The sequence below is a fragment of the Takifugu rubripes genome, chromosome 14, assembly GCF_901000725.2.
Source record: "Takifugu rubripes chromosome 14, fTakRub1.2, whole genome shotgun sequence".
Classification (NCBI taxonomy): domain Eukaryota; kingdom Metazoa; phylum Chordata; class Actinopteri; order Tetraodontiformes; family Tetraodontidae; genus Takifugu; species Takifugu rubripes.
The window spans coordinates 5,377,517-5,399,999 of NC_042298.1; the positions used below are offsets into that span (position 1 = coordinate 5,377,517).

At 40.1% G+C, this 22,483-nt stretch overlaps 1 protein-coding gene across 4 annotated transcripts in view; it reads left to right on the plus strand.

Moving 5' to 3' along the window:
• Window positions 1-22,483, plus strand: part of LOC101061199 (protein diaphanous homolog 1) — a 68,121-nt gene that overhangs the window by 20,113 nt on the left and 25,525 nt on the right. For all 4 annotated transcript variants that reach the window (XM_011610573.2, XM_029847015.1, XM_011610572.2 and 1 more), the window contains 4 exons: window positions 537-716; window positions 2,514-3,092; window positions 4,778-4,892; window positions 5,052-5,060. In XM_011610573.2, the coding sequence (XP_011608875.2) occupies window positions 537-716; window positions 2,514-3,092; window positions 4,778-4,892; window positions 5,052-5,060 (883 nt within the window). The remainder of the gene's footprint in view (window positions 1-536; window positions 717-2,513; window positions 3,093-4,777; window positions 4,893-5,051; window positions 5,061-22,483) is intronic.

Here is a 22,483-nt window from a genome sequence, read left to right on the forward strand (position 1 = left end):
TATGATGAGGTAATTGTGTGGTGCTGTCAAGTCACTGACAGCAGGTGTGAGAAAATTGCTGTTTCTAAAATTAAAAACGCTATAAGTTTCTATGTGGATTCGTACTTTCATATACTCAAAGTAGAAGATGAATCCAATGAAAGATAAGAACTTTTAGAGGTAATCGTTTAGTTTGTTTTTCAAAGATAAGGGCAGATTAGTTCAATGTGAATCAATAATATTCTGTGTGATTTGCCATGTGAAACAAATCAAAGCCAAGTGCTGTTTAATCACAAATGCTACTATAATAAAATTTAATTTGTCATTAGTTTATGGCTACCAGTCAACCTATAATATTGGTCTCATTAGAATATTTGTCTAAACATCTATTTGCAATAGTAATATTGTCGTTTTGCCATTATTCTACAAATCGGGATATACAGTCTTGTGTGTCAGGAAACTTTTCTTTGTGTCAAGTCAGTGTGAATGCATCGTTTTCACACTGATAAAAGTATAATGGAGTCTAACAAATGCATCAAATGACTTTTGTGTGGCAGCTGGATTCAGAGTTGACAGCGCGTCACGAGCTGCAGGTGGAGCTGAAGAAACTAGAGGGAGACTATGAGCATAAGCTGCAGGATTTGAGCCAAGAGAAGGAGCAACTGGCCTGTTTGAGGGTGGAAAAAGAGAAGGAAAACCAAGGATTGCAGCAACAGCTAAGAAGATTACAACAACAGGTACACACACCTTCAAATGTGGTATTCTGTGTCATTCCAACCAGAAGCCTTGGATTTCTGTTGAACATTCAGTGCAGTAAATGGGAGTTCTTACATCAAATGGTTTAATATAATTTCATATAGTTACATACTCTGCACACCAAAGGGTTCTCAACTATCTTTGCAGTCACATGGAGTTGGCATTCATGTGACTGCGAAGAGTCTGTCCATGAATGATTTTGCCAACTGCTAGACTTGTATGAAGTAGAAGGGAAAAAAAGATTATTGTAACTGTGAGAGTAAGCCAAATCTTTCAGATTTAAAAAAAAAAAGAACTAAAACAAAAAAAATTCAAAGAAAACATAGAAATTGGGGCACGATTAAAGACCATAGATGAAAGGGAGTGAAAGGAGATGGAATAAACAGTTTTATAAGCCAACACTCTGTACATACACAAAGAAAGTGTGTGTGTGTGTGTGTGTGTGTGTGTGTGTGTGTGTGTGTGTGTGTGTGTGTGTGTGTGCGCATGTGTGCGTGTGTCTTGTGTATGCTTTAGTGAGGACTAAAATCTCTATTTCTATTGCAATGCAAGGTTGGTCCTCACAACTTTGAAGAACTTTTGGAGGGTGTGTGTGTTAAGCCATACAGTAGGGAGGCAAACATTAGGATTGTTCAGCTGTCAATGTCCTGCTGCCACACCAGCTGGACTCTTCCTTGGTGACACCCAAACTCACAAACAAGTGACCTAGAACAGTCTGTATGTGCCCTGAATGTGTGCTCAGCTACAACATGATGTTTGTGTGTGTCAGTAAGAGCATTAAACAGTGTTCAGAATGATGATCCAATTGGCCAATGCCAAGAGAGTCATCCTCTCCCCACACTAAAGCCCGAACACACATACACACACTTGTCCAGCATATTATCAGCATCACCAGTCAGCCATCTAACGAGCTCTTTTCACTTAGATGGCTCACTTTCTCTGTTTGAGCCACTGCCCATCAAAGATTTCTTCACATGTAGGGATCTCTCAGTGTGGCTCTGTGTCATGCTATGCCCAACTCTTTATCTGCTGCCTTGCTAAGAAAGCTTGCTTCAGAGGCTCTTAATGTTTTCACTGCCTTTTCTCTGGCAAATCAGGAGGAAGCAATACAGAGAGATTGTTATGCTACATAAAGACACATCTACACACTAATACACACTGTTTACAGTATAAATCCTTAGAAATTGTTCCAGAAATTGCTTCTTTACTTGTACTCTACATTTTTAATGACTTGTCATGTATTCCTATTCAAAATCCATTATTTTCTCCTGTTATTATTTTACTTAGCTAGAAACTTTGTGGCTTTGGGTAGAATTTGTGTCTCATATTGAAATAGGCAAAAACAAAGACTCATCCTCATTTCTAATTAATAAGTTTGGCCTCTGTTTCTCAAAACTTTTACTTTTGAAATTCTCTATGGACTCAAATCCCTTGCAATGTTTGTCTCTTGGCACTTTCTCTACAAAAACTAATTTCTACCCAAACTTTAATCCCCCTCTGTGTAACTCTTTTTCGTCTTTTGTTTTGTCTATTGTCTCAAATCTAATCCCTTTTGGCAGAGCCATTAGTTTGAAATGGCAAAATGGCTGGGAATGTTGAGTAAAGGAATATATAATGATCTGTTATCTACATGTGCTGATATTATTATAACCATTTTATATACGGGATAGAATTTATATATGCATCAAAATGGTGTAGCAGGGTAGGCAATGGTTGCTAGTAGAATAGGTAGGTTTACTAGATAAATCCATTTGGTAACTTTTCTGTCCTCCCTGCAGATTGAAAAGCTGTCTAAAGATCTTGAAGAGGCTAAAGATAAAGTTGTTACCATTACTGTTCCTGTGCCAACACCTGGCTTCCCCCCTCCACCACCTGCGCCTCCACTTCCTGGCCAGAATGCAGGGTTCATCCCACCTCCACCTCCTCTACCAGGTCATGCAGCCATTCCAATTCCCCCAACCCCTCCCCCTTTACCAGGCCATGCAGCCATTCCAATTCCCCCAACCCCTCCCCCTTTACCAGGCCATGCAGCCATTCCTCCACCACCTCCTTTACCAGGGATGCCAGGACCTCCGCCCCCTCCACCCCTACCAGGCATGCCTGGACCACCACCCCCTCCACCATTACCTGGCATGTCAGGACCACCACCTCCTCCACCTTTGCCTGGGATGGGACCTCCACCCCCACCACCACCACCCGGGTTTCCTGGTATCCCCCCCCCACCACCAGGCCCAGGGATACCTCCACCCCCACCCTTCGGAATGGTTGCCCTGCCACCACCTGCATTGCCTTTTGGGCTTAAACCCAAGAAGGATTATAAACCTGAAGTCCAGCTGAAGAGAGCCAACTGGTCCAAGGTCAGTACGAAGTCTGCGTGTTGCTTTACCATCAGCACAAGCATGCGTATACAGCATGCCCAATGTGCCCAGTTAATACAGCAGTTCTTGGCATTAAGCAACAATAACGACAAAAGGATGATGTTGGTCTGATGCAGAAGAGAATCAATTTGTTGTGGACCTGTTTCTGTTTGGATGCCAACTAAAGGGATCACTGATTTTCTCTTTAATAAAGCTCCAAGCACAACCATTTACACTACAGCAGGACCTTTATGTGTATAACAGGGACCACAATTGTTCATTGGTACCCCTTCTACCACCACCTTTTACCATTGGATTGGCATTTATTCCTATTTTATTCTGATTACTTGTGTCCATGTAAACATGGCTATTGAAAATATTTAATCTACTAGTAAATTTACTGTGTTGAGCAGCAATAGTACAGTTTTGACCTGAAGTGACTTAAATGCATACGTGTCTCATGACTATGTGCCTCGTGTTCCTCTCCTCCCTCTCATCTGTGATGGTTAAAACATCAAAAAGGCCCTCTGTCTTTCTTTAGCCTTAAGCTACTATTTAATGGCTTCAGCAGACTTCATCAGCATTTAGCTTGTGTCTCTCTCTCTCTCTCTCTCTCTGGCTGGTGAGAGTGTTTGACAAGGATGTCACAGAAATTGCTTTTTAATAAGCCTGCTTCTTTTAACTGCACCAGTGAAAGATAATTAAATTGCTGTTAGAAAGGACAGTATTCTTTTGTAATTTAAATTAACTTTTTTCTTTACTGGTCTCATCCTTTTTCTGTGCTGTCTTGCCTTTTTTTTACTCCTTAAGCGCACCCCCTATCACATTTCCCTCCCTCTTGTCTGTTTCTTCCATCCTTCATCCCCATCCCTGAGGGCTTTGTCCATAATGAAAGGACTGATATCTATAAATTTTCTACTTCTGCTTTCTCACTCCGTTTCATTTTTCGTCTTTCTTGTACCCTTTTATGAAACTGCTGGGAAAATGAAGGCAAACCTAACAAGGTTAATTGCGCTTTGTGACCAGAATTAAGTATAAGCAAGAAATACTAAGACAAAGAAGTGACTAGAAAGTATGAGAAAGCGCAAAGATATGAAACTGTTTCTTTAATTATGTTTATGAAGCTTGAGAACCTTTGTGAAAGACACTGTGTAGAACTGAACATATCATTAGAACTAAGACATTAAGAAATGTATATTAAAAACATCCTAAAGAGTTGGAGTTGTGTTAAGTGTGAAAAAAACAACAACTTATCCCTGGGTTCAACATCCATCAGCTCCCCTAATTTTACAAGTGACAGGTTTATCATGCTAAAATCTAGTCTACCCTATAGCAGCCGCTCTGTTAGGACTACATGCAAGGATTGTTTTAGTTATTTTTCTGCCTGTGCTTGTTATTTTTTTAGAGGTACTACAGAGATTAATCCAGTAAAACACTTATTTCTCATATCGCTGCCTTTATCCATTATTTGTCAGATATATTAAATCACATTTGTTATAAACAACTCTTTATTTAAAATGAAATAATGAAATTTCCGTACCCTTACATCTGCTGTTGTCTTTTATTAATGCTGCAAAACTTTAGACATTTTATAAACTTTATACACTTTATGCACTTTATTCTTGACATTGTCTCCATTGACATCCTTTGTCCCTCTGTACATACTGTTTTTCCCCTTTGTTCAGTTTGGAGCTGAGGACCTCTCTGAAGATAGTTTCTGGACCCATTCAAAAGAGGACAAATTTGAAAACAATGAACTCTTTGCCAAACTTACCTTGGCCTTCTCCTCACAGACAAAGAGTAAGTGTGTTGAGTGTTTTTTTTTATTTTTATTTTTTTACTGCATTTATCATGTCATGATTCCCAGTAATGAGCAATGTCTTTGTTGCACCCCCCCCCCCCCACTTCTATCCCATTTCCTGTCCTGACTAATGGCTTATGTCCGTTCTACTGCATCAGCTGCTAAAGGTAAGAATGTCATAAACACTCTTTCATTTAGCTCTTTAGCTGGATTTCCTCTGCGTTACCACACGTTTCCTCCATTGTTTAGAGTACACAGCACATTTATATGATTCCTCACTAGTGTCAGAACAGAATCCCAATGAAGTTCATGAATAATCCCACATCTCTTTTTGTTAGTGCTCTTGATTTTAAAATACGAAATGCTTGTTATGCTGGGACAGACTGCTCACTGGTGGGTGATATGAATAGGGACTGGGGGACAGAGAAATGGATGGACAGAGGGGATGGATAAGGAGAAGGTCACTGATATCCTTTGACTAGTCTCCTGCTGTCCTGGCACAATGTGCTGACACACAGATGTACACTCACACACGCACACCTGTCCACTCCTATCACCTTGTCCCAGTGTCACTGTACCTTCTGCTCAGCCTCCTCCATATTCATTTCAATACCAGAGTACCAGGAAATTGTAGACAATGTACATATGACCTTCAGATCTCACCCCTGGTCATTGACACAACCTTTATTTCACATAAATGAAGTGAATGAAAATGAGTGAGCTAAAATGAAGTGCAGGCATGGAAGTCCTAACATCTAATGCAAACTGATGTTAGTTATGGCAGATGTCCCATCTGTATTCATATCTGCGTCAAGTCCAAACTTCTCCTTGTCACTTCAGACAGCTCAATGTGCCCCTTCCCCCTCAATACCATCCTGGCCTGTGCACCCTCGCTTCCACTTTTTATTGGCTAAGACAACCGACCACTCTAGTTGATGTCTAATAACCTTTTCTCAGAGCTGACTGAAGACACCATGGCCTTTTCATAGCTCCAAACCTGTCTCTATGTCTGCCTGCGTGGTTGCACCGTGACTGTGTTTAAGAAAGAGACCATGTCTTGTGTGTTATATCACTGCTTGGGTGACTGTTCATTGAATCATAGTTGTAATTTTTTTGAGTGTTGTTTCCTTAAATGTGTGGTTCAGTTCACAGAGCATGATTGTGTAGTTGGACACCTCACCCCACATGTTGAAATAGGCTCCTCAAGCCTTCTTCCTGACCTCCTTGTCTTTTTCCTTACTCCTCATCTCTGGGAGCCCAGCTTCACTTTTCTGCATCGTTCTCTGCTGCCTCGTATTGGACTTCTCATTGCCTTCTACAGAGCAAAAACAGGTCCACACCACACCAAACCACCCTGACCCTTCCTAACCCCTTTTCCTCTTCTTCATTAGCTGCCCAGGAGTGTAGCTGTGTATGCATATATGTACACCCACACAGAAGACAGAGGTGCAGGGGTAATCTGCTTAGGGCAGGGTCAGGGGTGAACTCTTTTTGGCTCTTGGTGCAAGAGTAAAGTAGTGAAACACATTTTAGTTCTGGATGACTGCATATTTTGCTCTTTAGCTATGCAGTTATTTTCAAATTGCTTACTTCTAACTCCATAAGCCATGTTTATTAGTTAAGTTTAAGCTTTTTATCCCCTGCATTACCTTTCAATTTGTTTGGTGATCATGACAGAAATGAAATGGCACAAATACACAAAATCATGCCATGCTTGAAATCTTAATTGATTATACAGTATTTTACAATATTTTTTCCCTTTTAGGAGTGGTTTCTACTCAGATAATATACCCTTTGCTACCACTTTACAATCTTCTATTTAACCCAGAGAAGATTATTAGATTTAAAACAAGATGGATGTTCTTTTATTTCCAAGACAATGAAAATCTGTTTAAGCATATTTTACAAAATTGCTGCCGAGCCTTTCAAGTACCACTGGCACTGGTGTGCCGATTTTTTTTTTTTTTTTTTTTTTTAAACATCATTTTCTGATTGACCCAGTCATTATTTAGGCAAGCATTATTTTTTTAAAACTCTATGCCGCCTCTTTTGACACAGCGTAAACTTACTGCAAACTGAGGTCATTATGAAGCCGATTTAAATCATTTCACAGCAATATTCTGAGACAACTGAGATCAGCTATATGCTATATGAATGTGCAGGGTTATAACCTCATATCTAGTTGATATTATTACTATTGTTATGATCAAAATCGATATATAGTGTACATCTTAACCTATACTTTTCACTCTTATTCACTTGCTTTTCATAGCAGGTGTCTTTTGAAGTCAGCAGCTCAGATAGCCCAATTAACAAAGGAATGAGAGGGAGATGAATGGAGGAGGAGGAGGAGAGAAGTGGGTGAAACAAAAAGAAGGAAGAGCAGGAAAGAGCTCTGGGAAAGGCTGTGCTAGGGGGAGTGGTAGTGATTAATTTGATATGGTAGTGGGGAAAAAAAGGAGCAGATTAATCCTCATAATGTGGAGATCATTTTCCTATCCCAGTTTTTCAGTCTTCAGTCTCCCTTCTGTCTTAAACTCTCTACTGGTTTGTTCCTGCAGTGCAGCAGTAGAACATCATTAACTCACATAGATTGGCATAGCCCGCCTTATCTAAAACCATGGAGATTTTTCCCAATACAGCCACACAACACAGAATTCTAAGCAGAAGTGCTTTCCTAATTCTCATGCACTTTGTATGAAACACAGACAGGAAATGAATCCGTATTTGCCAATGCAGGGGTGTCTGTGTACTGACGCATGTGCTCAAGAGTGTGGGTGGGAGAGTGGGCTCAACCACATTTACAAACCAATTATAATAAGCCTTTTGATCTAACCGTGTTCTGAAGAAATCAGTTTCCTTCTCAGTAGGTGTGTGTGGGTGTGGGTGTATATGTGTATGTGTTTTTATGCATGCTACACAACGAGGACAAGAATACACACTTCACTTGCAAAATAGGCCTTTTTTGGAAATGAGAATATATTTGCTGGTCCTAACAACTTCAAAGGACTGAGAGTTAAGACTTGGTTTTAAGGTGAAGGTTACAGTTGGGTTTCGTTTAAAGGTTAGGTGTTCATTTATGACCTTTAGGGTTCATATAAGGAGCTAGTTCCTTCTGCAGCTTCTTATTTCAAATGTCATTTATATTGAAAATATTCATATCAATAATAGTACTGGAAATTGCCAGAAGAATGAAGTGGAAAAGCTGTGTTTTTATTTAATGTGACAGATCCTTTTGTTAATAGCTCCTCTATTCTCCTCTGACTCTACCCGAGTTTCATAATTACAGCCACAACCTAATTCTAAGATGTTTGTTTTACACTGTTAATCCTCTTCTATGCCACAGCCAACAAACATTTGATTTTGTGCATGTGGATAATTAAACAGTTTTAGATCATGGTATATGTGATGTTTGGACTAGGAGCTGCAGCCTCTTGAGACCCTTTACATTTTGTACTAATAAAGCACTTAGATGACTAAATGAGGAATGGCTACACTGTGTAAAACCATAAATGTGTTTCCATGTGCTTGTTTTAATTTAGTATGCCTTGAATATCTTTGGCATGTAACGTGTTAACAGTGAATATGTTTTCTGTCTATGCTTGTCCTCATGAAGCCCACAAGAGGAACTACTTTGGAATCCTGCAGTGTTCAGGCTAGCTGCTGAAAGAGAAGCAGGTTAATAGAAGGGGCACTAATGCTGGAGAAAGAGACAGGAAATGTAACCAATTTATTTCCTTCTATTTCCCCTTAGTTTTTTTGTGTTTTAGCTACAGGCATTTCAAAACTGTCATCCAGTTTTCTCTGTTGACATTTTTTGACATTTAAACAACAAATGATCACATATTTGTGTAATTGTGGGAATGTGTACATACTGTAGATCTGTTCGGCAAATATAGCCAATAAATAAACCAACCCTTTATCTGGCAGCTGTAAACTGTAAATGAATAGAATAGAACTGATGTTTATAGGATGTTCGATTTGTGTGTTTATGTGCCAGAGCAGAGTTTTAAATCCCAACTATACTCTTTAAGCCCTAAACGGTAATGTGGCTTTACTCGATCTATAAGCTTTGGTTTGTGTTCTGAATGTGGCAGAAGCTTTTTCTTATTCACCATCTCCTTTTGGTGACGAACAGTCGCAGCAGTCGTTGCTCATTCATCAGGCCTTATCAGGTTCAAACACATCTGTGTGTCCTCATATAGGCTTTCGCTGCAGTGGCAAGCTCACATGCACAAGTAGACACATACATACACACACACACACACTCAAACATGCCTTTGTCCCGCTCATTCTCTTCATACCGTGCAGCCCTAGTTATATCAGTCTCCTCTGTTTGACATGCAAATGAGGTAAGTGTACTCATGCTGGAGCATTACCGCTATGTGTGCCTAATCCCCTTGCTGCCTTTTCTCTTTTTAGAGATTATCCTGTTTTTAAATGGAATAGGCATTTTTCGCTTTCCTCAACTCCTCTTGGAGCCAGCCGGTTGGTCCAACAGTCAGCCAACATTTCAGTCTCTCATCCTGACACCATTACCATTTAAATGTTCCCAGCAATATGACAGCTGACTCGAACAACCTTTGTTTGCGTCTCTGTATGTATGTCTGTGTGAGTGTGCATGTTATGACTGTACGTGTTATGGTTCTGAATGCACACATGAATATGTATTTTAATTGAAGGTTTGGTTGCTAAGCTGAAAAGCTTGTAAGAGATGCAAAGTACCTCTGTGTTCATGATTTCATCGCCTTTCAGTCAGGCAAAGAGGGGAAAAATAAACAGTGAAGGAAGGACGTAGGAATGAAGGTCTCTATGCATTTACACCTACACTCTTTCCACCCCCTGGTGTTTTCTGATTGGCTCATCTTGGCCACAGCAACAGTCTTTTTCCACCACCTCTGTGCTTGTTACTGTATATGCATATTATGTGCGAGGGGCAACTAAACTCAAACAAAACTCAACTCAAACGCAAAACAAGACAATATGAGTTTTTAAAACGTTTAAAAGATTAATCCGTACAACATGTAGTTTATGTACAGTGCTGTTAGTTTATAACCTCTCTTCAAAAGGCCATAATTTCAAGACAGCTTTAAACTGTTTTAGGCAAAATAAACCTGGTGTTGTCTTAAAGTTAATCTCTCAAATTGTATTGTCATTGTCATGATAATACCATGACAACAACTTACACTGATCTTGGACTGGCATAGCAAAAGTATTAAAAGTTTCCATTCCAAACATCTAAAATGTGTCAAAAATATATATAAAATTCTGTTTAGCCTAGTCAAGCCACATAACAACAGTCAACTAACATGTGGAATAATAACAGTGATTGCATTGATGGAATGTAGTGTCTGATAATGGATAGGGCAAATGGTGCTGTTTATTCATTAACCTCACTGCCTATGGATAGAAGCTGTGAGCCAGTCTGGTGGCTCTGGTGCACAGGCACCTGTATCGCCTCCCAGAGGGGGATTTGTACAAGTGCTATACTGGGTGATACTGACAGCGGGTGGTATAGATGCTCCTGATCTTTGGGAGAATAGTCCTGATGGCTATCCCCATGGTTTCCAACACCCTCAGGAGCGCCTGCTGCTTAGCGCAGCTGGAAAACCACAATAAAAACCAGAGGTCAGTATGCTACCACTCAAGCACAGGGTTAGAAATTTATCTTCAGTTGCTGAGGGACTTAAGCACACTTTATTTCTGACATACAGATGAGACATTGTTGGGCAGACACATTCTTCCTTATAACTGATGTGGTGTTAATGCTCCAGGCCAAATCACCTGTCACAGTTACAACCAAGATTTTTTAATTGTGCGACTCTTCCCACCACCTCTGTGAAGTCTGCAATTATTTCATTGGTCTTTTTAGTGTTAAGAGTAGAGTTTTGGTTATCGACCAGTCAGATGTTGTACTTCATTTATGTAAGATAAATTACAGGTGAGCCCAAGCATCATGGTGGCATCAGCAAATGTGAATACAAGTTGAATAGGAAAGGAAACAGCAGTTGTGTGTGAAAAGTGAGTAGAGAAAAGTAGTGAGCAAATATTCTCAGGGTACTGATGAGGCAGGTGGGTGAAGTCTGCCTTCCAACTCTAAGGCACAGAGTTTCTTTGTTTAAAAGTCCAAAATAAATTTGCATAATGTGTTTAGTCCAAGGTGGTGTCATATAAACTGAAGGTTGTCTGGCATGATTGCAGTGGAAGGTGCATTATAGTTGACAAAGTGCATCCAAAGTATTTTGCTCTAGGTATACTAATAGAATGCGGAGCAGACTAGTGATGGCATCGACTGTCAACCTGTTTTCCTGTATGCAAATTGGAAAAGGTCATGTGTCTGCGGTAATGCCTTTTTAATGTGTTTAATGAGCGGTCCCCCCAGGCATTTGGCTACTATGGGGGTAAATGCAACAGACCTATAATTACTTAGCACGTACAATCTGACTGGTAAGAGACAGGAACTATTGTTGCTGCTGTGAAGCAGGATGAAACGGTGATGTGTCAAAGACGTTGGTCAAAACCTACGCTATTCTGTCTGCAGTCTCTTTCAACACTTGGCTCGGCTCTCCATCTGGTCTGACTGCTTTCCTGGAGTTGATGCTGTGCTGTCTCACTTTATTAATGTTGTGGGAGTCAGTACTGGGGTGAAATTTCATCAGAACATCTTGCCCCCCATTCAACTAGAGATGCAATATAGAAATGATTGTGAGACTGTTTCCAAATATTTAATTCATTATCAAAAAGGATTGAGAGCATAGAAGATTTCCTGGAAGAGATACAAATATGCCTGTCTATATTAATTTATTGAAAATGTCACACTATTTCTATCTTGGATAAACACTATGTATTATAAAATGTACAGATATATTATAGGGTCAACAAACAGCTTTCTTATAAATGTAATCTCTATTTAAGGCAGCTATGAGAGCACATAATACATACACATTTGTGATTGCCCCATATTTCTACAAGCTACTATCTTACATGCATGAATACACATGGCATATATTTTCTGTCAAAAGAAACAGATGCAATTATCCACACTCTTGAGTAATAACATTTTTTTTCAACAGATGCAAATTAGGTAGCACAGAGACTAAAATACACACAAGAAAAAAAATGCAGTTGGTTTATAGGAACAAGACAGTAAATTGTATCTCTTAAACTTTCGGCATCTCTCATTTTAACTTTTGACATCTGGTCTCATGCCCACACTTAAGATGCCATCAGAGTACAGGATCAATTTAAATTGTATGGATAAATATCAACTGACTGACTTCTATACCATGTCAATTGCATCTTCTCTTTATGTCAATTGCAGTATATGCTACTTGTTCCTCGGGGCAGTGATGCACACCCACACAAACTTGTAAAGGCACATAGTCACAGACGCAGGAGACTTGGCCCACTTTGATGTTACTGATAGTGAAAAAAATGGAGCGTTAGAGAGCAACAACTTCAAAGATGAAGTTGACAGGATAGGAGCATTAGACCTCATCTCCTTTGCTCCCTTTCTTCTTCCCTCTTCTGATTTCCCTTTCTCTCTTCTCAGTTTCATAAAGCAGTTCTTATGAGAAGAGACAATGAAAGAGAAGCCATCAAAAAAGGGAAGGACGGCTATTGAAGGGTGAAGATGAAGCAAGTTGTAAAATGAGTAAAGGCAAAAAGGACAGCAGCAGCAGCACTTTAAAATGTCCTTTAAAATCCAGAGCGACCATTGCAGCAGCATGAAGCTGATTCAACTAAGAAGTAATTGGAGTTTTAGTGGATTCTGTTCTTTGATGACTCACACGATATTTTTAGACTGTCACACACATACAAACTATAAACTCCCCCAAATCTAACCCTTATTTGGCCCATCATTCCTATATTTCTTAGTGTGCGTGTGTGTGTGTGTTTTGTAACCTTCGTGTGTTTTTAGTGCCCCCGGTAGTTGAGATAACCCAATGACATTTATACCAGAAAGCAATGGTATTTGCAAGCCCGGTGGACCAGACTTTACTTCATTTTCTGACCTTAATCTTCAATAGCAAAAAGGATTTGTGTGTGGAAAATGACGTGAAAGGAAAATGTGTTTGGGGTACAACAACACTGCATTTGACACTAAATTAAACCCACTGACACATGAAATGAAAAGATTTGGGTGGTCGTGATATTTTTGTGGATCTTGTTTTGATGGTGTCAGGCCAGTTAAATGAAACAGGCTTTATTAAATTAGGTAAAGGGACAAAAATGGGACATTTTCAAAGTGACCTTTGTTGCTTGGACAGTTTGTAAGCCACAGTTTTGGGCTAATTTTTTTTTTTCGGTGGTGATTTAGTGACTTAAATGTCATGACTGAGGATCCCAAGGGAACCTCTGTTAGAATGGAGTCCTCATGTAATCTAGAGAATATTCCACCTGCTTTGCTGCTAAGAACCTCTGAACACTGTCAGTTTTTGAGTGACCAGTTTAGTATCAGACAGGTAGTTATATTGTGACTAATTAGCATATTGTATATGCTGCCGTTTCAATTGTAGAAAATGTATATGTCTTTGTGCTTAATTCTGCATGAATGTGGTGTGATGAAGCCCCCGCTCAATTACTCCGTATGTGTGTCGTGTCCTCTCAGACGTGGGTTCTGCTTCACCCTGCAGACACCTTCATTTTTCACCACGCTCTGTGCACCGTGAATGTCTGCACCTTCTCCTGTGCTCCCTCTCTCTCTTTCTGTCTAGCTCTCTCTCTCTCTCTCCTTGATTCTTCTATTCTCCCACTTCCTGCTCTCCCACCATACCAACCTCCCACTACTCACACGTGCACACACACGTCTAATCAAAGCAAGGACCTCTCTAGATTAGCACTTGAGAAAACTCCCTGAAGACATTTGCTCATTTTGACCATTTTCAGGTACTCTTTTTCCTCCCCCAGATTTTTTTTGCTCATAGCTTTGAATTTTTAACCTCCCCACTGAATAAGAGATGTAGCCATCCTCGTGGGGAAAGGAAGGTTGGAGGCAGGGTAAGTAATGAAGGGAAGGAAAAGGCGGGAGAACCTGAAGGGAAAAGGTTTTCCCCATACATGCTTTCACATTTATCCCCTAAAACCTCCACTCTGTATACTTAATAATGCATAGCTAACCCCCAACACACAAACACGCACACACACATGCATGCCCGCACGCACTTTTTCTTCCTTTTTATCAGACTAAAACAGAACGCTAAGAATGAGTAATAGCATTAATTTGTTATTGTGCAAATTGAGTTACTTCAAGTGATACTTGTAGCAGTCAGTGCTTGATTGGGCTGGAAAATTGGACTCGGATTTAAACCAAAATCCCCCAACATTCCAGCTTGACTTGAGCAAGGTCTGGAGTGACTTAACCCCTATTGAATTCTCTAATAATCTCTCATCTTGTTTTGACCATCTTCACTTAGCCAGGTTGACACCTGTCTCCCCATTTTTATTTAATGACAAGTATGTCTGACTTGTCAGACTTTGACAAGTATGGAATACTTGGAGAGCATTTTTCAAGAGACTGAACTATCTACTTTGACAAAATACACTTAGTATTTCATTACAAAACATTTAAACAGTATGTAATATATTTTGAGTTTTTTTTTTTAATTGTCTTTCTACATTCACTGCATGTATTGTTTACTGTGATATGATTAGTTTGTCCACTTCAGGAAACATTTTATAATAGGCCATAATGTTTGTATCTCAGGAATCCATTCTCACGGGCAGCATTGGAAGTTTTACAGATAATTGGCAGTTCAACTTAGTTCAACAAGTAAAATGCATTATTTATGTTTCTGGCATAGGTAAATAAGAGTTATTTTCCTCAACCAAAATCAGTTACAGAAAGCAATCATGATTGTTATTGACTTTCTCTCTTTTGCCAATTTATACACTAAATGTGATATGCATTGAAAGTAGATGTGGATTCAGTGCATCAAGATCACTTTTAGTAATGAACCGCTATGAAAGAAAGATCAGGATCAGAGATCCAGATGGATGGAACCTAATCTCGGTTCGATAGATGGGAAGATGGATGTGTTATTGAGGATGGAGTGGAAGAAGAAAGGAAGAGAATGAATGAGGCTCAGGAGGACAGATGGAGGCAGGGGTGATTTGTGTGTGACCAGAGAGTGCACTGAAGTAGGGAATGAAGACATGAGGAATGATCAAAATGGAAGAGATGTGAAGTGACACGAGTGATTGAAGCGATAGAGTGAGCTGAGGTAAAATGAGAAAAGTGAGACAGCTGTGTTGCAGTTTGGGTATTCAGGTGCCTGCATTGTACTGCTGTGATGGCTGTATAAGGGATCACATATTGTGAGTCGTCTGTTGTTTGCCACAAACATCTGTTTTTTAATGTCCCTTATTAAGCATAAAATTACAGCAAAAACTATTGCTTGACGAGAGCTAACAGTTAGCTCTCTGCTTCCATCTTCCCTTTCTCTAGATGGGTTATTTAAGGCTAAAAGAAAACACATTTAGTGGTCAGTCAAAAGGCACACATGCACGCATGATGAAACGGCACCTCCTTAGAGATTGTCTGCTTAATACTGCATAGCACTTAGAGGCACCAACAAGTCCTGTGGTGCTTCAGTTAGGTGTAGAAGGCATGAAAGCATGCTAATTCCCCCTTACTCAAATATCCCTCTGTGAATGGTTCCCCCTCCTATCCTGTTTAAGAAACACGTAACAGCCCACAGTAACATGAAATACAATGTTAGATATTAATTATTCATACTGGTCTTGATGTACCTAGCTTTTTTTTTTTTTTTTTTAAACTTTAGCTTTACTTTGAACTCGGGCACATTGTCAGCTAAAAGGTCCTCCACCTTCAAATTAGCAACTCTACAGGATATAAAGGATATGAAAAGTATTGGCACTTCCCTGAAACACCGTAGTTTGTATGTAGTGATTCAAATAAAAGTGGCAGTTTTGCATTTAGATCGGCACTGTGAATACATATGTTTGACATGCACAATGCATACAAATAATAGTCTGTTTATGTTAGACATCACATGGGCAGTTTGTATTGCAGCTTTCAAAGTGTGTGTAATTACATTACACCTGTGTGTAATGTGAGTAAGCACATATCCCCCACCAGTTCTCACAACTAAACCACCTAACACAATAATTTATAAGCATTTCAGGATCTGCAGTCTGAGAACCACTTGTATATGTGTCAGAGATGAGTGCCTTTGGGCTTTCTGGCATATGCCAGTGGACCTCACCAGTGTCACTATGTGTCATGTAACTGTGGCCAGACATGTGCGTGCACATGTGTAGGCACCAAATTGAAGGGTGGAATTTTTGTCTTGTCATGCTTTGGCTATAATCCAGTTTAGGAGGATTAATTAGGAATTAAGAAGTGTAATATTATTGGTCTGTGGGATACAGTGACTTGCATGCACATACACATGTCTTACTCTCTTTGAGCGTTTATTTAGGGCAAGGATTATTCTGAACCAAGAAAGAGACATCATTTTAAAATGATTTTCCTCACTTTATTACTTTCTCATTGCTTATTTTATTATCTCTGCTTTCTCTCCATTTCCCCATCCATGATATATTTCTCTCCTCATTAGTGATGACTCCCTCATGTGGTCTATTATCACATTGTTTTGTCGTTCATGTTACTTCTGTTCTTGGTTTTTTGTCTGCTGCCCTTTTGTTTTTGTTGTCTTCTAATGTCCTTGTATGAGCTTTCCTTTATTCAGCAAAGGCTTTGTTAAGGAAAAGGTGGTGGACATTATGCCATTGTTACATATTCAGCAATATTGTGTCATTCAGGTGTGCTCTTCTGAATGTTCATCTTCCCTTATTGTATAGTTTTTTATATTTCTGCTATGAATGGTGGAGTCAGGCAGCAGAATGGACTGAAACACTCTGCCGTGTGCATGCTTTCAGACAAGCATTTAATGGCTTTTCTTTGTCCTTAAGGACATTTTCCTGCCTTTCCCACCCTAGCCTATTTAATGTCTCAATTGTAAATGTGCATATGATTGGATGGATAAAGCTCCAAAGATGAAATTAAATAGAAAAAGCTGGGGGTCGGGGTGTAAGAGAGTGCAGGGAAAGTTGTTTATATCTCTGTTTCGTCAACTGTGATATTGCCTGTTCTCGCCACCTGCCACATCCTTCCAAGCGTGTGCTGATATTTTGTCAGCCGGTCAGTAATGATACCGTTTTAATAATTGCCTGATTAAAGTTTCAACATATGGCTGCTGGGGCTCTTTGTGCCTTTACAACATTGTGTTATTGTCCTCATAACATGTAATAGATTGCTGCTTGTCTTTCTTTTTGTTATGTCCATCACATCCAAATCAAAACAAGCGGTAGCCATCTGATCACTGTGCACATAATTATCCATCCGCCGTTCCATCATGGAACTGGGGATATGCTGTTTCTCCATTCTTTAGCCATCTTCTGCTCCTCTTTTCTTCCTTTCTTTCTTACTGTCTGCTGCCTTCCCTATCTCATTTTCCCTGCGGCAATATTGGCAGTATTCTATCTCTGTCAGGTGTGCGTGATAGCTTTCGCACCACTGACTTGGAAGAGATAGGCTTCTGCTTCCCCAGCTTCTATTCCACTCCCTCCTTAATTCTTTACTGTCCCATCACACAATTCTTTTCATGCTCTGTAGTTTTGATTTGAGGTGCAAAGACATTCAATGTGCGATTGGTAACATTAGCATGTTTTAGTCCATTGTAAATCATTATTATGTTTGTCTTACTTTGTCGCTATCGTAAATTCTACTCATATTAGTTCAACTTGCCCCACTTGGCTGCTTGTTATGACACGGAATGTTGTTAAAGAAGCCTACATTCTAGAAAATATACAACAGCTGCAATGCTAGCATCAATTCTTGTGAGTTTGATGACTTTTCTTCCAGCCATAAATGCATCATAGTTGCAGTGATGACAGTGTGCTCAGTTTTTCATAGAGGGAAAAACACAGACATAAAGTCGTGATGGATCATGTACCTCAAGCAAGTAAGCCTCAGTGACAAGTTTACTTCCAAGTATTGTTTGGAAGTAAACTTGCTGGGTCTGTCACAGACCTTGGTCTCCTGTCAAAATCTTAGGATGAATGTTTCCGAAGTCTTGCTTATTTTACAGCAGGAAAATGGCTATTTCTCAAAGTCTGTTTGTATTTTTGGTTTTATTTCTATGTATTCGCTACAATATAAATATAAGGTGTTGTCTATTTTAGGCATATATTTTTTAAAAATATAACGACAATGACCCAAGTTACATTGGGCACATACATTTAAAATAACTTTGTTTATTACTACCATAAATGATTAATGAAAGCACATTTTAATATTTTAGCATCATTATTAGCATTTGAAGTTAAAAATTCTCTTTTTTCAGTAACAACAGCTGCTTAAGGTTTAAATTTGAAGTTGTTTGGCTGTTTGTGTCCAAGAGAGAACTGGTGTAACAAGGCCAGCTCTGCCTCTAGGCTGTTTGGCCTCAAACTCTCATCAGCCTGCTGGTGCTGAAAGAGAGCTCCTCCTGCCCCTCGCCACTGAACACACAGAGCAGTACAAACACATGTACGCATGAAGAAACCCATGTGCATTCATACACACAAAAAGTTTGAGACTAAATCATCTTCCCCATATCTAGCTGCCATCCTTACTTGTTTTATCAGCACATCTCATCTCCTTTTATCCACCTCCCTAATCTGTCTGCGCCTTTATCAGACACATTCTATTCCCATATCCTGCCTCTGAAATGAGCTCTCTCTTCGAACTCCTCCACTCTCTTCATCCTTATCTTGTTTCCTTGCACCCCCATATATCCACTAATGTAAGATTACTTTGAGAATATTTCTTGTCCCCTCTTCTCTCTCTGCCATCTCGCTCTCTGCGCCCCCCACCGCCCGTCTCATCTTTTTCCTCTCCATGTCTCCCTCTCTTCTCAGCGGTGGTTTTAATGCATTATGAAAATGGATTGAGGCTATGAAAGCGAAACAGGACAAGTTTGGCTGTTTAATGTGACTCCTTTCACTCCTCATCTGCCTCATTGGCAGCCTGTGTGTGTGTGCGTGTGTGTGTTGGTGCTGTTGTGTGAAGTTTTGCTTCTTTGTGGGCATGCTGGTCTGTATACAGACACATGCACGTCCTTTGCCAGGCTTCCTGTTAACCATGAATGCTTGATGCGACCAACACATCAGCTGCTCTTCAGATATGTCGTGACATGTTTCTGCTCTTTAACATTAACTTCCAACACTCTCAACTTGCACATGCACACTTTTGGGTCAAGCATTAAACTGCATGAATAATAAAATAGATGTGTGGTAGACGGTGCGGAACACATGTTTTTCCGAGATGTGCGTCAATGGAAAAGACTGTTAGGACCGTGGAAAGAAGGATGGAGGAATCGGAGAAGTGATGTTTATGAGACAGCATATACGTTTTTACCCACAGGGTAGCGTGACCTGGTTCCAAGTCCCCTCATTTCCTTCTCCCTTAGTCGTTCTCCCACATTTGTGCCACCGTCTCCTTTCCTCCCTCAAATTCCCTCTGTTAATTTGTGTGAAGTTAAACCTCTTGATCTCTGGAGAGAGAGAGAATGGGGGGGGGGGGGATCATCCTGTTGAGAAATGGTGCTAGATGAACTGATTAGATAGAGAAGAGCTGATGGTGGGTGAGTGGGAGGAATACTGCTAAGGGGGAGACTTAATATACAGTATTAAAAATGAGGCAGAATATCAACAATGGAACCAGAGCTAGTTAATAATATGCTGTTATGAACAGCTCATTGACTACCTCATAGATGGTTCCTTTCAATATTTGTTGTGGTATTCAACTATATATTGTTTTGTGATTAAGCCTTGAAAAATGGATGACTTGATTTAAAAAGCCACATTCTTGTCAGGTAGTCTTTTTTTATTCTAAGCTCCCCTTATTGTCGCTATTCCACCTTTTTTCACTTACTCTTTCTCTCTGATGGTGCAGAGCAGGTCTTTGTGTATGCGTAGCAGGCGGTGGATATTCTGAGCCCAGGCAGCATATGTGAGCATCAGGGTTTAATTGCGGTGTGCATAGACCCAAGTGTAATTAGCTGGTGCTCGCTTCCCTGCCGCCCAGCTAACAACCAGCATCCCCTCTGTGCTTGCTCCACTCTCTTTCTTCTTTGTCTCCCTCCCTCACAGCCTCCCTTCCTGTCTCTCTCCATCCTCCCATCTCATGCCTGTTGCCACAACGACAAGCCCCACTCTACCATTGTTCCCCCGCTGTTCAGCAAGAACAAAGGAGGAGGCTATTAGCTCCCTGGGAGAGGAGTGGTGGAAATGGAGAAGGAGAGAAAGTGGGTACATTGCTGTGAAAGTGGCATGGTGAGATGAGTATGGGTGAAAATTTCCAAACTGGTGAAGGAAGTAGAGAGAGGGGCATGAAAGAGGAGTGGAAGAAAAAGTCTTGATGGTTTTGGAAAAAGATTTCCAAAAGATTTTTCAAAAAAGCACATGCCCACGGTAAAGCAGATTAAAGGAAAGGTCACGAAGGACCAGATTGAGCATAAAATAAGTTTCAGTAAATATGATTCATGATGCAGATATAACCTTTGTAAATGAAGCATACCGTATATAGTCCCTTTTTTCCACTTTTTTAAACCCCTTTTGAAACATCTTTTCTCCAGCCAATCTTGTGCAGTTGCTTCGTGCATATCTAAATATACATATGCACTTGCTGCTTTTGTAGCTATAGTTCTATCTTATTGGTTCTGTGTGTGTGTGTGTGTGTGTGTCTGTCATTAGCAAACAGTGTAGGCAAGTAATATTCTCGCTCTCTCTCTCTCTCTCTCTTTCTATGTCTCTCTCCCTCTCTGGTCATCTAAATGTTAACAGATTGCAATACAGGACAAAAAGTGAATTTGGTTTCCAAGAAAATAGAGCAAATTGCACCTTTATAGCCTCTCTGCCACTATATTTTGTTCCTGCCATTACTCACTATGGGTAACTGGAGAGATGAGGGGAGGTAGAAAATGAGGAAAAAGTCACTGCGTTGTGTCCTTACTGCGAAGGACAATTGTGGAATGTTGGCAAAAGGTGGAAGAGATTTTTATGTACTTGAAAACCCGTATCTCTCTGCGACCTTCATACAGAGGGATAGTATTGAGATGAGCACCTCTGATTATCCCTGGAGTTAAGATAATTACCACAATCTTCCTTTGGAGGTGAAATCTCCAGCAATGCCCTGCAAAACTCACACATTTAATCAAGCATTTCCCCTTTTGCCCTACATATTACTTATGACAAATACTAGTAGTAAATTATTAACATATTATCATATCATAAATGATCAACTGGACATTCCAACAGCATTAATTGGTTCTCTGAAACCACTGCATGCTGCAATATTGATTTTCAAAAAATCTGTTGCAATCTTAGTTGGATTAAAGTCTGAGGGGAATATAGTCTCATCCTAGCTGTTGTTGAGTCAAGGTTGACTCAAGGGTAAATTTTCCCAGTCATGCAGTGAATGTGTTAGTCTCACACATATGCCATTATTTTGAAGGTTCACCCCCCCTGACCTGGTAACTCTGTTTTCTTCCACTGGGAAATGAGAAATATCTTTCTTGGCAATGTGTTGCTTCTTAGTATGAGAAAGATCAAATTGCTTTTCTTCTTGAGGGAAAGGTAATGGTGTCTCCATCACTTCAGCACCACCTGCCTCCTTCTGGATGTTTCTTTCTATTCCCTTCCTCCCCCTCCTGTCTCCTCTCTTCTTTCTCTCTGTTTCTCCTCTCTCTATCCTCCCCATCTGCTCCCCATTTCGAGCTGACATTTGCTGTCAACTAGCCTTATTATTTTGTTCTTCAAATGTCTGATTAAGAATCTCTCGTTCCCTTTCCTTCTCTCAATCTCTTTGTCTGTTTTTGCGTCTCACTCCTCCTCTGACGCTCAACAGCACACACAATGGTGTAATAACCCTTTCCTTTTTCTTCCACGTGCTTTGAAAGGGCTCTGCAAAGTTCTTGCTGCGTTTGCTCCCAAGGACTATTTGACTTTTGATTATTCTCTGCGGGCTGTCTGCCCTGCAACCGTGGAGACACATGCACACATGCATGTTAATGCACCTGCCCACAGATTTGCACAAAGTAAACACTATGGTCTGTTGTGCTGCTTGTCAAACATGTTATGTTGTAAACGTATGTTTGAATGTGTTGTTACTAAGGATTTAGGCACAAACAGGCCTTTTAGCTGCCGATATAAGTGGTTCTTTTAGTTATCTTATTGGTCATTAATACAACACAAGGGCATCTTGCATTGAAGGAGCCCTGAAGGTCAGTGCAAAGGAGGCATTTCATGTATTTAATATTTCAGCTTGTGGTCTGATCTGCTCTTTATTTCATCCAATTTCATTGACCGTCAGACACAGATCTCCATCTTTCCCACGACTCTTTCTGGGTTTCTCTTCATTCTCTTAACCTCTTTTTGTCTGCCTTCCTCTCTAATTTTCTGTATCTTTCATGAATTTTCTCTTTACTTCTGTCCCTGCAGTCTTTACGTCATGTCCAGCTATCGAAGGAAGGAGAGGAATGCTAATTTTATCACCACAGCGACATAGCACAGGAGAGGGAGA